This window comes from Drosophila bipectinata, chromosome XL (genome assembly GCF_030179905.1).
Source record: "Drosophila bipectinata strain 14024-0381.07 chromosome XL, DbipHiC1v2, whole genome shotgun sequence".
Classification (NCBI taxonomy): Eukaryota; Metazoa; Arthropoda; class Insecta; order Diptera; family Drosophilidae; genus Drosophila; species Drosophila bipectinata.
The window spans coordinates 8472565-8487463 of record NC_091734.1 but is presented as its reverse complement, the minus strand read 5'-3'; the positions used below and the strand labels follow the sequence as shown (position 1 = coordinate 8487463).

General features: G+C 45.8%; 1 protein-coding gene and 1 long non-coding RNA gene across 5 annotated transcripts; one reads left to right on the top strand and one right to left on the bottom strand.

Moving 5' to 3' along the window:
* Window positions 1-6068: 6068 nt before the first annotated feature.
* On the bottom strand, window positions 6069-9983 carry LOC108121750 (IgA FC receptor-like). 2 transcript variants are annotated; one of them, XM_070281309.1, is made up of 4 exons: window positions 9753-9983; window positions 6857-7287; window positions 6373-6777; window positions 6069-6316 (listed from the first exon to the last, which is right to left on the bottom strand). In XM_070281309.1, the coding sequence occupies exons 1-3, from the start codon at window positions 9808-9810 to the stop codon at window positions 6490-6492; spliced, it is 777 nt and encodes a 258-aa protein (XP_070137410.1). In that variant the 5' UTR covers window positions 9811-9983; the 3' UTR covers window positions 6069-6316; window positions 6373-6489. The 2 variants fall into 2 exon arrangements, with proteins under 2 accessions (XP_070137410.1, XP_017091530.2); XM_017236041.3 differs by lacking the exon at window positions 6373-6777.
* Window positions 9984-12196: 2213 nt separating this feature from the next.
* Window positions 12197-14019, top strand: LOC138926405 (uncharacterized). Of its 3 annotated transcripts, none has more exons than XR_011442917.1 (3): window positions 12232-12895; window positions 12951-13414; window positions 13621-14019. It is a non-coding gene; the product is annotated as an uncharacterized lncRNA (long non-coding RNA). The 3 variants fall into 3 exon arrangements; XR_011442916.1 differs by having other exon boundaries at window positions 12233-12895; window positions 12951-13145; window positions 13241-14019; XR_011442915.1 differs by having other exon boundaries at window positions 12197-12895; window positions 12951-14019.
* The last annotated feature ends 880 nt before the right edge of the window (window positions 14020-14899 follow it).

Sequence of the window (14899 nt, the reverse complement as noted above, 5' to 3'; positions counted from 1 at the left end):
ATTCTCCGTCATTCTGCATCAAAATATGGATACGAAATATTTTTTAAATTTTTTTCAAAATTTTTGCCATGGACCCCCTTGGAAATCCACGAAAACCCATAGGTGGCCGGAAAGGTGCCTGTATCTCAGCCAATTCTTATCCGATTCTTGAGAGGGATACCTCAAAAGCTTTCTTTTTCAATTCTCCGTCATTCTGCATCAAAATATGGATACGAAATATTTTTTAAATTTTTTCCCAATTTTTTGCCATGGACTCCCTTGGAAATCCACGAAAACCCATAGGTGGCCGGAAAGGTGCCTGTATCTCAGCCAATTCTTATCCGATCCTTGAGAGGGATACCTCAAAAGCTTTCTTTTTCAATTCTCCGTCATTCTGCATCAAAATATGGATACGAAATATTTTTTAAATTTTTTCCCAATTTTTTGCCATGGACTCCCTTGGAAATCCACGAAAACCCATAGGTGGCCGGAAAGGTGCCTGTATCTCAGCCAATTCTTATCCGATCCTTGAGAGGGATACCTCAAAAGCTTTCTTTTTCAATTCTCCGTCATTCTGCATCAAAATATGGATACCGAATAATTTTTAAATTTTTTCCCAATTTTTTGCCATGGACCCCCTTGGAAAACCCCCAAAAGCCTATAGGTGGCCCGAAAGGTTCCTGTATCTCAGCCAATTCTCAACCGATCCTTGCGAGGGATACCTCAAAAGCTTTCTTTTTCAATTCTCCTCCATTCTGCATCAAAATATGGATACCCAATATTTTTTAAATTTTTTTTCAAATTTTTGCTATGGACCCCCTTGGAAATCCACGAAAACCCATACGTGGCCCGAAAGGTGCCTGTATCTCAGCCAATTCGTATCCGATCCTTGCCAGGGGTGCCTCAAAAGCTTTCTTTTTCAATTCTCCGTCATTCTGCATCAAAATATGGATACCCAATATTTTTTAATTTTTTTCCCAAATTTTTGCCATGGACCCCCTTGAAAAACCCCCAAAAGCCTATAGGTGGCCCGAAAGGTGCCTGTATCTCAGCCAATTCTCAACCGATCCTTGCCAGGGGTACCTCAAAAGCTTTCTTTTCCAATTCTCCGTCATTCTGCATCAAAATATGGATACCCAATATTTTTTAATTTTTTTCCCAAATTTTTGCCATGGACCCCCTTGAAAAACACCAAAAGCCTATAGGTGGCCCGAAAGGTGCCTGTATCTCAGCCAATTCTTATCCGATCCTTGAGAGGGATACCTCAAAAGCTTTCTTTTTCAATTATCCGTCATTCTGCATCAAAATATGGATACCCAATATTTTTTAAATTTTTTCCCCAATTTTTGCCATGGACCCCGTGTGAAATTCTTGAATACCCATACCCTCTTGGGTAGGTGGCTCCATCTCAGCCAATTCTTCAGTGATGCATGAGAAGGATACCTCAATCAGATGCTAGATTAAGTTGCCATCAATGTCCATTTAAATAGTGGTGGAACTCTGGCTATAAAGGCCACTGAAAGGAGCCCAAAGGTTGCGCTATCAAGATTCAAGAATTTTTGAAACAAGCCCGCGATTTGCATATCAATTGCCGCTGAAGAAAATACATCAAAAATTAGACTCTAATAGACCAAATCGAGTTAGGGACGACATCGCAACTTATCCGAGCCCTCGCCCATCACCGCCTCCCCCCCCCCCCCCCCCCCCGGGTTATGCTCTTCATTCTCGATTCTGGCCATTTGCATGCTTCATTAGGGCGGTACGCGACGCTCGGCGAATTAAAAGTAATGTTAATTGCGCGCAGTCCACGGCAACTGTGTTCATCCATAATCAATTTTAGCCGCGGGCCCCTCAACAAAAAAAGAAAAAAAACAGTAAAGAAACTCTCAAAATATGACATAAAAATTGTTCCCTTAAAAAACCAAAAAAAAGAAAGAAAAAAAAATATAGAAGCCAGTAAAAATCGACAAGCGAAGCGGCGCCCGGCGTGCAATTCCCGAAGGACGAGTCCCAAGGCGTCGAACTTTGGCAATGAAGTAGAAAATGAAGTAAGGCCACGCCCACCCGTGGACCATGGACCCACCGTGGACCATGGACCATGGACCGCCTGGGCACTGGACCAGCGCTGAATGTATTCATCAATGCAATACATTTGCATATTTCGGGCGTAAAAATTAATCACTAATTCTAATACGAAGAGCGAGTGTACAGAGTGGGGCGGTGGTTCGGTGGAAAAGCGGTGGAATAAAAACGAAGGAAAAACCGAAAGGAAAAGCTCGGCGGCGCCCCTTAAACTTGTTAAGTGGGCAACACTAATGTAGCAATTTTGAAATTAATGAAAAAAGTGAGGGTGTCCTGCCGGCATCAGGCCATCAGGACACCAGGCACCACCAGCCACCCCGCCGCCCATTCGCCGCCACCCACCGAAGACTCCACCCAAATGTAAGGTAAACAAATTGCGCGATGAGGCGTTGTCATTTATAAGGAAAGGAAAACACGAGAAATGAACGGCCAGAGATATTTCCTGTTTTCCTTATAATAATAAAAAATAAATAAATGGAAAATGAGAAAAAAAAAAAAAAAAACGCAGCTCGAAACATAAAAATGACCAGCAGAGAGAAGACATCTTCTTCTTGGATAGTGGGTGGGAAAATTTCGCCGGAAGGGGCCGGATGGCTATGTTCGGGGGTGGCTGGGATAATGGAAACGCGGAAAATTGTCTATCGAAGCGCTTGCCACATTTCACCTGCAGCACTTTGATAGCCCGGTCTGGGGCCGGGGCCGGGGCCGTGGCGGTTGCCCCTCCATTAAAACTAATGGGAAATTTGCCATTATTTGATTTTGGATGGCATAGCATCGCTGCCGACTCCAGATGCCAAATTACTCAAGATTTGATTAATTGCAAATTGGAAATTGGAATCTAGAAGCTGGAGCCTGGTTCAGGAGGAAGGCTCAAACAAGGCCAATAAGGGCATAACTTTACGGTTAGGATCTATCAAAGTTCTAGGTGAAAACCGAAGCTGCCTAAGGGGGGCTGGCTAGGTTGGGTCTGGAGGTGGAGGTGGAGGAGGAGGCTACAAGTGCCGGCACATGCAAAATGAGAAAACTTTTCGACCACAACATCGACGCGGTGGCTGGCAAGCGTTAACAGCCGGCGGCCCACACACTTCCACTGCCACTGCCACTGCCATTGCCGCGACTACTGCAGCGCCCTGCTCCTGCAATCCGAACCCTGCATCGCGCATCCTGCGCCCTTTATCCTGCCCCTTGTACCTCATCCTCGATCCTGCCGCATCGTTGTTGTCTGCCCGCAAAAGATTGCTTTTAGAAATTTATAGTTTCAATAATGTGGCGACCGCGTTCCACGAACCGCCGTACACTGTTTTCTGGTGTTTTTTGGTGTTTTTGGAGTGGGCTGTTGGGCTGGTGAACTGGTGGGGTGGTGGGGGGCAGAGTTTTCAGTTCTCATGTGTATTTTCAATTTACGCGTCCATAACTTCGAGTTTCGCAAGTTTACCTACCGAGCCGAGACGCCCCAAGGAACAAGTTGTCGACGGCCGTATATCGAACACTTGAGCAGGATAGGCACACACACACACACACTGAAATCGGAGCAGAGGACACAGAATCCTTTTGCCTTTACTCACAGTGCCTATTCAAGATGGAGGCTGGAGGATAGCACTGGTGGGACTGGAGCAGTTGCCGTTTCCGCAATTACAAAACTTCCGCAAAAATAACAAAACACTCGCTTGGAAAACAGCGTCGAATACATTAGAAGGAGCTGGGAGGTTGGGGGAGCACAGGACACCCACCTCGCAGGACTCGCGAAGTTGGCAGCACATGTGTGTTCGTTCGACACTTGTACGTGCAGATTTTTCTAGGACAGATTTTAATTTCTTAATGCAGAAAGGGCATGCAAATGCAGGGGCAAACTGGGAGATGGGAGATGGGTTAAGCACTGCCGGACAAAGTTGTCTTTGTGCATTCCCAATGAGCCACTGCCACTTGGTGGGTGGGTAGGTAACATCTGCTGGTCGATGCCCACTACTGCCGGAATGAGACACCTTCATGATGGATGCTCTGAGCTCTTTTTTCCTCCCATTCCCATCTCCCTCCTCCTCCAGCCAGATACGGCTTACCATGGCCAGACTGCCATTAGCCTCGTTATCCCGGCTCAATTTTCTTGTATTATATCCATTTTTATATCTGCCATCAAAGAAATTGATAATCTCTTAATAAGCCGTGAGGCAAACAATCCGCTGCCAAAGACGCCGGCAAACCAACAAAATAGAACTTCAAAGAAAGTCCTCTCGGACACGTGTGGGAGTTGGAGTCGTAGCTCCCCAAATATTGACATTTATATGCACGTATGTGGGGCATCCTGGCATCCTGGCCCCTCCCCCAAGGACTCGCCCCCATACCCGTTTGACACGCACACAAATCACTTGATTCAATCATCTCGAAAATTGATAACATGCCATTTACAAATGACACTGCCCCACAAAAAGCAAACTCATTGAGCGGCTGCCACAAATTATTTATAGGCCGGAAAAAAAAAAAAAAAACAGCAGCAGATAGCTTGAAAAAATCAGGACACGTGCCGCCGGTTGACCAGCCCTTGCCACGCCTCCCCTGCCATCCAGCTTGCCTGTTGGGTGAAAGTTGCACGGAGGCAAGTGAAAGTGAAAGTGAAGCCGCACGGCACGCACCCATGCCGAAAAAAAATAAGAGAAGCTGCCTCATTTGGGATGCGTTGCACGCTGAGCTTTTCATTTCAATTTGAACGCATTTTTTGTGGCCAACATCGAGGATATTGGGGGGGAGAAGGAGGACATCCTGTGAAGGATAACTGGCAATCAGAACAATCGGCTCTATCGGACAATTGATTTGAACGCATTTGCGTGTTTGGCCCAAATAACTGAGAATTATTCTCAGTAGCTCCCCGCTCGATGCCGCTCTATTGTTCTCGTCCTGAGCCCTGGGATTCCCCATTGTGCCATCAGGGGGAAAATGGAAAATTTCCAAATGGTACTGAGAGGCGGGGCACGGAATCAAGTTAAGTGATTCGCTACGTGATGCTCTTTTGGGGCAGAGGACTCGTAAAAAAAAAAAACAGATCGTACTTAAAAAAAGGGGGGTGGCTATAGGAGTGGGAGATGGAGGTCGACAGGATAAGATAGAAACTATACATACTATGAGTTTCAATAAACAAACCAAAGGGAGATGGGAGTGGACTGGACCCTGGACTGACCAATTCATTGAGCATTAAACAGTTGACCAGACTTTAATTAAGAGGACAACAAAATGAGGCAACAAAGCCACAGAAAGGGCCCACTGGACGGGGCCAAGAAAGGCGGAGGACGAACTAACCGAAAAGTCGGCAACACTTGAGCCAAATGTCAAATACACACAAAAAGCTGGCAATGAAAACAGAAACAAAAACAACAACAAAAAACAAAAACAAATATTAAAATGAAATGAAAATGCCCTCCGGGGTGCATTTGCCAGCCAAACAAAACTAACCGACCGACCCGATTGAATAGAAAACTATAACAGTAGCAGTGATAGTCTGGGCCAGAGTCTTTCGGAGACCGGAAAAGGTTGGCTCTGTGACCCACACCCCGGGTATATCGATACATCCCCCGCCCCAATCCTCTTCCTCCTGTTACCGCTCACAAAGGCGGCAAAAGTGACAATAACAAGCACAAAATGGTCACGACCGATGATGACAATGAACCGAAAGCTAGTCTGGTATGGTATGGTATGGTCATGCCACTGATCCTGGGACTCCTTGACATCCGGCATAAATGTCAAACGCCAACTTTGACCGCAAACTAGATGGCCGGGTCACTACTACTACTACGGCCAGTGTTTGCGGATGACCAGCAGGGCCAAATATATATTCATAGACCGGAGACGAGCTTCCAATATGTACAGTGCCCTTATATATATATGTATCTCCACATCTCCAAGTCCAGCCAAGTGCGTCGCTTAATTACAAAACGAACAACGCATAAAAACCATCAGATTCAGCAGCAGTAGCACCCTTACCCATATCCCATATCTATATAGAGCCATGGACGAAATAATAAATTTAACTTTAACTTTAATCTCAATCGTAACTCCATGTCAGTTTTCTTGCTCCAATACTTGATGTTTATTGAATTCCAAAGTCGGTCTGGCCAGGCTAGGCATCTATCCATCCATATGACCTTCTTCTGACACGCCATGAGGCGACCGACTTGAGGGACTCGAATTGGGAACCAGACAGGAGATACGAGAGTATCGCAATATGAACTTTAAACATTAACTTGAAATTTAGCCGCAACTGTTAGACCTGTTGGAGAACCAATTAGATTATTTAGTCAAAGGAGTATTTTAATTAAAACCTACCTATAGTTCTCTCCCAACTATTACTAGAGATTTTAAGCCAACAAACTAAAATAACTTGCCAAATGGCCACCAGAAGACCCAACTCTCTCTGACCGTCATTAAAGCCCCAAACCTATTCTAATCCTGCTTGGGACGGCGTTTCTCAATATATAGACCCGTCACTGGGCGAGTCTGAGTAGTCTTCTGAAACTTTAACATCTCTATAATCACCGGGGGTAACTCTAAACCATCTATCCCCAAGCGCCCCAAGTTGTAGAATCTGTTGATCAAAGGGCTAGAAATCTCCGGGTCGGTAGCCCCACGAATCGCGGCTGTCATCTCCTTGTCATCGTCATCGTCCACGCCCAGCAGAAGATCATCATACATTTGAGCTTTCTTTTCTTTTTCCAGCTCCTCAGGCGTCGTCTGCGGAGGACGATGAGGAGGAGTAAAGATGAAGCTAATTCTAAGCCAAATCGAAGACCAGTCTTAAGGGTTGACTTACCTCGGCTTCAATAGACATGGGTGCATCCTCGACCATGGGTGCATCCTTGACCATGGGCTCATCCTCGACCTTGGGCTCATCCTCGGCCATGGGCTCATCCTCGGCAATGGGCTCACCCTCGATCTTGGGCTTATCCTCGGCCATGGGCTCATCCTCGGTATGGTTCTTGGGGACCTGACCCTCCATCGGGGTGTCGTTCGCCTGAGCGGTAGGCACGTCCTCCGTCTGGGTTTGTATGGTTTTGGAGCACCGGAGTCGTCTGACGCGTTTATAAATGGTGTACACAAACACCACCGTGAAAATGATTGCTCCCATCTCCAGCAATAACACCATTGGCGATACGTTGATTTGATATTCAATTGCTGGATAGATGTAGTCCTTGGCCATGTAAAATTTCAGCGCAATCCAGTTGAGGAAACCAATTGATCCCTCTGGGGGCGGAAAAAAAAAATAGTTATTAAGATCCGATTTCGAGATCCGCAATTAAAAACTTGAAGAAATCCCCACGCAAAGGCAAATAAAATGCAATTAGCTAGATTTGAATTAATTAAGTAGCTGGTACAGTCGTCACTGGCTACGGTAAACCGAGTTGATATGGAAACCCCAATATATACTTATTAAAAAGGCCGGGAAAGTGAAAAGTAGTGAGGCCTGCCGGCTGGGATGAGTAAAAAAGCAAAGACATGTGCCAGACAACTCCCACACACGGTAGACACACACACACCACCACACCCCTCCTCCCCCTGGAGTAGTGTCTTTTGTTTATCTTGGGGGCAGACACACGAGAATGCGGGGTGGGTGGTGTTGGAAAAAGTTTGCTGGCAACTCTTTTTGGCAAGGACGAAGTGGAAACAGGAGCAAGCAAAGTGCAATTATCGCAAAATACCTTAAGGTTTACATCGTCAAGAGGTGGGTGGATAAGGACAGGTGGTGGGTGGGTCTACCTGCCAGCTCCTGGTCTAGGAATTTGGAAGTCGGTCCTCGGTGGTGTTTACCCAAGAGCTTTGTATTGAAGTGAATTTTGGCGTGCAATTTGTAGTTCTTTGCTATTTGATTTCTCAAAACAGCGGGCTTAGCCGGAACCCATTTGTCTTGCGAGTCGAGTCGAGTGGCCGGCTTGGATGCATCCCCATCCCCATCCCCACCAGTTAAGTGGTTAATTATCCTGCTCCGCCAGACCAGAGAGAGACCCTTTGATGTCCGATAATTGCGAATTCCATGTGCATGTTTCAGTTCGCATCAAATCGCCGCCCAATGATCGGATTTAAATCAGTGTCGGCTCTGGCGCAACTAAATTGATCTTTTATCGCTTCAACGGTGACTATCCAACCGGACTGGAGGGGATCGGACTGGAGCTGGTAGCCGGCGCGTAAAAGCTTACAAAATACGACAACGCACAGATGCGCATAACTCTGGCAGATGGTGGGGCAAAAGGCGGGTAGGCACTGCGAGAAAAATTCTACTACCTATTAATGAACAGAGTATTATATAGTAGTTATATCTATATCCCTATATCTCTCAGTGGATAATGAGGATCGACGACAACGACGTTCACGCGCTGGGATTAAATCGGAAGTTATGCGAGTGTCAGGAGCTCATCTCCTGCCCCGCATTGGCCACTTGATTGGAGCTAACCAAGAATATGGTCGGATGGTATCGGCTGGCTGGCTGGTATCGGGATGAGAGTGATGAAGCAAAAATTGTTACCGTATCGAATGCGGATTAAAATCAGCGAACAAGTTGATCCAACCAGGGCTGTCGATCTGAATTTTTGTACAGAAGGAGGAGAGTGTGTGTATATAGTGTGCACCTTAGCCGTATTGATGGGCACTGAAGAGGGTCGATAACGAATCAATTAGGCCATGGGAAAGGAAAAAAAAAGACTCTCAAAGAAAAGCCTGGGGACTCTGCCAGTGTCTTTCTCGCTAATCAGCAACATTTCAAGTGGCTCTGGGTAGGGCAAGGGAAAAATAAATAAAAAGAAATCGGTTGAAAGCGAAAAGGATTAAACAAATAAATCACTTGGCTCAGTTTTCAGGACATCCCATTGCCGAACTTGGGAGAAAAAGGGCTCTGCAGAAAAAGGGTTGCCCACACCAATTAATGAGTTAAAAATTGTGCAGCATTGGGAGGCAGCATTGAAGGAGGATGGAGGTCCTCTCCAACCCTCAGACCCATGGCCCTCAGCAAAAGAGCAAAATTAATGAAGATATTCACTGTCGTCGGGCAGAGGGATTGGTGTATTTTTTTAAAGGACAGCCAAAGGACCAAGGAAAAAATCATTTGATTTTTAATTACGCTGATTTTTTATATTAGAACGGAAACAGCTTGGAATAGCAAACACCTTGGAAATTAACACGCCCCGAGTACTCGACTGGGCCACTTGCCTTTCGACTCCGGATCGAAAAACGAAGAAATGGAGAGCGCGGGTGGATGCTGGGTGAGCAGGACGCTGGCCAGGATCTGATGCCAACTGGTGGTCCTGGCACGCACGAAAGGGTTTCGACTTAATTAAACCGTTTCTTCCTCTTTCAGCTTTCGTTTCAAGCTCTTATTTTTTAATTTTTTGCCCGTCTTTCTTTCTGACGCGAGCTGACGGAGCTGTGAAGGAGGTGGAGGTGGAGGCGGAGCTGTCATCGTATTGGGGGCCACTGCGAAAAGTGGACTCCAAATTGACATCTAAAGTGCTCAAAATGTTCTTTAATTAAGTGTGACAAGCTGTGGGCAGCTGTGGGGGCCTGGAAAAAGGGTCGATCAATGGCCCGGGAATTAAATGCCTTTTGCTAATAATTTTTAAATATGAAGGTAGGAGAGAGCAAATGCTGGTAGACTAGTCTCTCTAGTTAAGCATAGGCTAATACCTAAGCAAGGTAGTATAACTAGAAGAGTCACTTACCAAAATCGCCTTCGGGCTCGTTGGTGTGGCCCATTTTCTTATGTAAATAGGAAGACATCTTTCTAGTTGATTCAATTGCGGTCTCTAGTTTAGATATTCTACAACCAAATTATTAAAAAACTATTATTATTTTGAAAGCTTTAAAAATATATAAATCCTATCTGGATTTTTTTTTCTGGCTTTCAACAATCTAGTTTGACTATACGATTCAGACTGTTTGGTTTATGCCTCTCCCATGACATATGAAAAAATATAATATAATTCAAGGCCTACTTGTTTGAAATTCCCATCTCCAGACTAACTTATTTCTATTGTTTGGGAAACTCTATCGATATACTTTTCCTTATACACTCGATGGCGCTTAAAGGACCTCCGGCAATTAGCCAGGGCGGGATGTGGGTGGTGGGGTGGTACAAACCATCAGTCCCCGACATAAATAATAATCAATTTGAAATCAAACCGGGCCACCAGACGACAATGTCCTTGCCGAAATGCAGGAAAGGAATCAGAATTGATGATTATTGCTTTTTGACAGAGATTCGCCAAGGCGACAATGAAAAGAAGTCGGAAAAACCAAACATACCACACAGAGGCCCACACGTGCTATATATGTATGTATGTATATCCTTTATGGGAATCCGCCCGTATGTGTGGTAGTATCAATAAAATAGCCACACACACACACTGGCACGTGGGGGCTGTGGGGGCCCAGGCCGGCAACAATATTTATGTGCATGTTATAGTAAGTGCAAAATAATAGCCAGCGGTCGAGGGGGTGGCCGAACGAGGGAGGTTGGACCTTCCAGGCCATGACTATGGCAGCAGGGGAGTGGCACGCAGACACGTAGCACGCAGACTAGTACTAAAAATGTTTCAACAATTACCAAGGAAAATGATATGTTCTCTATGTGTGGGTGTGAGCATATGTGTGGCGGTTGCCGGGGGAGGGGGGTCTGCAAGGGGGGGGCGGGGTTTCAGCAAAACTGGCAATAATGCACTCGACACTTTTATTTCTTTTTCATTAGCCAAAAAGCGACAACGATGCTGCTTTCTTGCCACAGCCACAGTCTTAGCCTTAGTCTCCGTATCAGCCCTTGTCCTTTGCCCTTCATAGCTGCCCTGCCCCCTCTTCACCCACAATTACTGTCGTGACCTTTGAATGTCTACCGATATTGGAGAATATTGAGCAAAGTTCAAGAAGGGAAGAAGGAATATTGAAGAAATTATAAGAAACAGTCCTAGCTATTTTTGAAATAAAATACAAGAATTTTGGGGGGAAGCTTCATAGTCAGTCTGACTAGCTCTTAGTAACTATACCATAGCTCTTAATAACCAAAATCGATCTATCTGTTAGTGACTATGTTTAGCTTTCAAAGTAAAGTAAGAAATGTGATGTGAGAAAGGCCTGGATTTAATCTTAACATCCCAAAGTATACTCCAGTTCAAAGTACCCACAAGTATCTATAATAACAAGAAAGGAAAGCTAACTTCGGGCGGAGCCGAAGTTTATATACCCTTGCAGTTAAAACCGGATATATATCGCAAACATCGGATATAGTTGGCCGATCCTTATGGGAATAGGAATATATAATCCAATTTATTACAATACAAAATCTAAAAAAAATCCCAAACTTCTATCTTCAAAAATACGAAAGTTGATATTTCTACCAAATACCATTTCCGATCGTTCAGTTATATGGCAGCTATAGGATATAGTCGGCCGATCCTAATGAAATTTGGTAGGTCGGATCAACTGACCAAATATATAATCTGTACCAAGTTCCAGCTTTCTATCTTCAAAAACACGAGTTGGGTCAAAGTTGGGTCATTTCCGATCGTTCAGTTATATGGCAGCTATAGGATATAGTCGGCCGATCCTTACGAAATTTGGCATGTCGTATTATTTTGCCAAAAATAGCTCTCATGTCAAATTTGAACTCTCTAACTCTAAAAACACCAAAGTTATACCATTTCCGATCAATCAGTTATATGGCAGCTATAGGATATAGTCGGCCGATCCCGGCCGTTCCGACTTATATACTGCGTGCAAAGGAAAGAAGGGTGTGTGCAAAGTTTCAAGACGATAGCTTCAAAACTGAGAGACTAGTTCGCGTAGAAACGGACAGACAGACAGACAGACGGACAGACGGACAGACGGACAGACGGACATGCTCATATCAACTCAGGAGGTGATCCTGATCAAGAATATATATACTTTATAGGGTCGGAGATGTCTCCTTCACTGCGTTGCACACTTTTGGACAAAATTATAATACCCTCTGCAAGGGTATAAAAACATATTTAGTTATGTAAATAATTTTAAATAATATTATTAAAAACATTTATTTACTAAATATTCATTTGGACTATCACCAAATATACTACAAATCTTTAAATCCCATTCCGAGATCAAGCAACCCATGACTCGTCAAACGTCAGATGTAAAACCTATATAAGGCCAACAGGCTCATTACACAAATCAGTATTTCCCCACAATCCGTATCAGACGGTTGTGTTATATTTTGCTACTAAATTTTGTAGAAAAAAAAAAAAACAAAAAAAAAAATAATTTCAAAAACTAAAATTTAATTTCGAGAATCCGAATTCCAAATTTTCAGTCTCCAGAGTTTTTTTTTTTTTCGTTATTTGTTATTTTTAGGATTAAGCATAAAGTGAAAAATTACACATACCTGTAGCCAGGTTTTGGATAAAACATCTACACTATACTACACACAAAACATAGATGATATAGACGCTACACTACCTACAACATGGAGACAAAAATAACACAAGCTGCAAAAAGATTTGCAGAGTTGAGACTTTTACTTACACCGCAAACCCCCAACTTTGAACTTGTATTGCTACTGGAATTACTGGATATTACTAGGCATTCTGACAAACTGGCTGAGCTTTGATCGATAGGAGACGCTAGACGAAATCATCCACGGAGCCGTCTGTTGTGCCATCGCCCCTGTCCTGACTGTAGGGTACCATGGCGGCTCCACACCCAAATCAAATTTTAGTGCAACTTTTGGAAACATTGGCGAATGAAAAAAATTGTATCAAGACTAAAAGAGAATCCCAAGTATAGCCACGATTTCAGAGGACTGCCGACTACAGGAACAGGCCTCACCGGATGATAAGTAGGTGTGCCAACAATATCTTGGTGCACTCTGACCTCAGACTCTTACTTTGCAGACAAGACGAGCCAGGGGATCCAGAGCAGATCTACCCACCGTCCGTGGCCATCGAGGACAGAGCCTTCCTTCCTTCTCCTGCCTCCCAGGGGAAGGCCACGCCGGATGACAAGTGTGCCAATAATATATTGGTGTACTCTGATCTCTGACCAGGGATCAGGTGGTGGAGATCTTCCCGCTGCCCATACCCGGCGAGGTGCCGATCACGCTTAGAGCCTTCCTGCCACATGTCCCTCCGAGAGGGATCTGCCCACCGTCCGTGGCCATCGAGCGCTGCCCATACCCGGCGAGGTGCCGATCAAGCTTGGAGCCTTCCTGCCACACGTCCCTCCGAGGGGGATCTTCCCACCGTCCGTGGCCATCGAGGGCAAAGCCTTCCTGCCACGTCTACCAGGGGAAGGTCTCGCCGGATGACAAGTGTGCCAATAACATCTTGGTATACTCTGATCTCTGACCAGGGATCAGGTGGTGGAGATCTTCCCGCTGCCCATACCCGGCGAGGTGCCCATCAAGCTTGGAGCCTTCCTGCCACATGCCCCTCCGAGGGGGATCTACCCACCGTTCGTGGCCATAGAGAGCGAAGCCTTCCTGCCAGGTCTCTCAGGGGAAGGCCACGCCGGATGACGAATGTGCCATATCTTGGTATACTCGGATCTCTGACCAGGGACCAGGTGGAGATCCTCCCGCTGCCCATACCCGGCGAGGTACCCATCGAGCTTGGAGCCTTCCTGCCACATCCCCCTCCAAGGGGGATCTAACCACCGTCCGTGGCCATCGAGCACGAAGCCTTCCTGCCCCGTCTCTCAGGGGAAGGCCACGCCGGATGACAAGTGTGCCAATAACATCTTGGTACACTCCGATCTCTGACTAGGGATCAGGAGGAGATCCTCCCGCTGCCCGTGCCCGGCGAGGTACCCATCGAGCTTGGAGCCTTCCTGCCACATCCCCCCTCCGAGCATCGATGTCCTGGTCGAATCTCTGGCTGTCCTTTGGACGTGGATTCCTGATTTGTACTTAGTAGCCTTTTACGTTTGAAGCATCCTTGGAAATACACGACACACACACACTAACAGCATAATGTCTATAAATTCTGGGATTTGTGGGGAGTGTGTGGGGGGGATGGGGGCCAAGTGAATGGCAAGACTGTCATAATTTCTAATACCCGAACCCAAGACGTCAGATAGGGCTCCACAACCCTACTTTATTGTATCATAACGTGGCCCATTTGGTGCCTGCCTGCCTGCCCCCTGCCTGCCTGCCCCCTGCCTGGCTGCCTCCTAGCCCCCTGCCTGCCTGCTAGCGTGTGTGTGCGATCCAATAGTTTGCAATTAGCTGGCCGGCAATAAAAACGGCAATCAACATAAAAATAATCGGGAGGAATCGGACGAGCTTTGATGGGCTTCCTTGAAGACTCCTGACTGACTCCAAAGCCGAAGGGCCCTGCCGAGTGTAAACTTTAATTGGACGTGTTCTGGCCCTCGTCCCGCCCGTCCACCACAGAGGCCCGAAAAATGTAGAACGTAAATCTATTGCCAAAAAAAAATTCGGGCAAAAGTGGCCCAAAAAGTCGTGTGCGCGTTGTAACGTACAAATTATGTAAACAACGCAGGGGCGGTCTAAAGATTGGGGGGAGGAGTGAAATTATGAGCCCCGGGGCGGGTCAATTTTCCGGGGCGGGGTGGGGGGGTTGAGAGGACAACTGCGAGCCCAGATGAAAAATTTCAACCGTAGGCAATATTCACAATTAAAAAGTAACGTAGAACAGACAAAGGAGGGCGGCCGGCCGGCCGGCGAGGGTTGGGTTCAAAAAACAAATGGAAATTGGTGGAAAAAACTGTGAAAAAGCCCTAAAATCAATAGGAAAACCTCAAATGGAGTGGGCGTGGGTCTGAGGAACTGACAATGTCGGCCCATTATCCACTGTGAGAAATGGGGACCAAGAAAGTGGGA

Coding starts and splice junctions, on each gene's coding strand:
- LOC108121750 (XM_070281309.1), bottom strand. CDS start 9,810: ATGTCTTCCTATTTACATAAGAAAATGGGCCACACCAACGAGCCCGAA. Junction 7,288..9,752: donor CGAGCCCGAAGGCGATTTTG/GTAAGTGACTCT, acceptor TTCCGCCCCCAG/AGGGATCAATTGGTTTCCTC. Junction 6,778..6,856: donor CCATGTCTATTGAAGCCGAG/GTAAGTCAACCC, acceptor CGTCCTCCGCAG/ACGACGCCTGAGGAGCTGGA.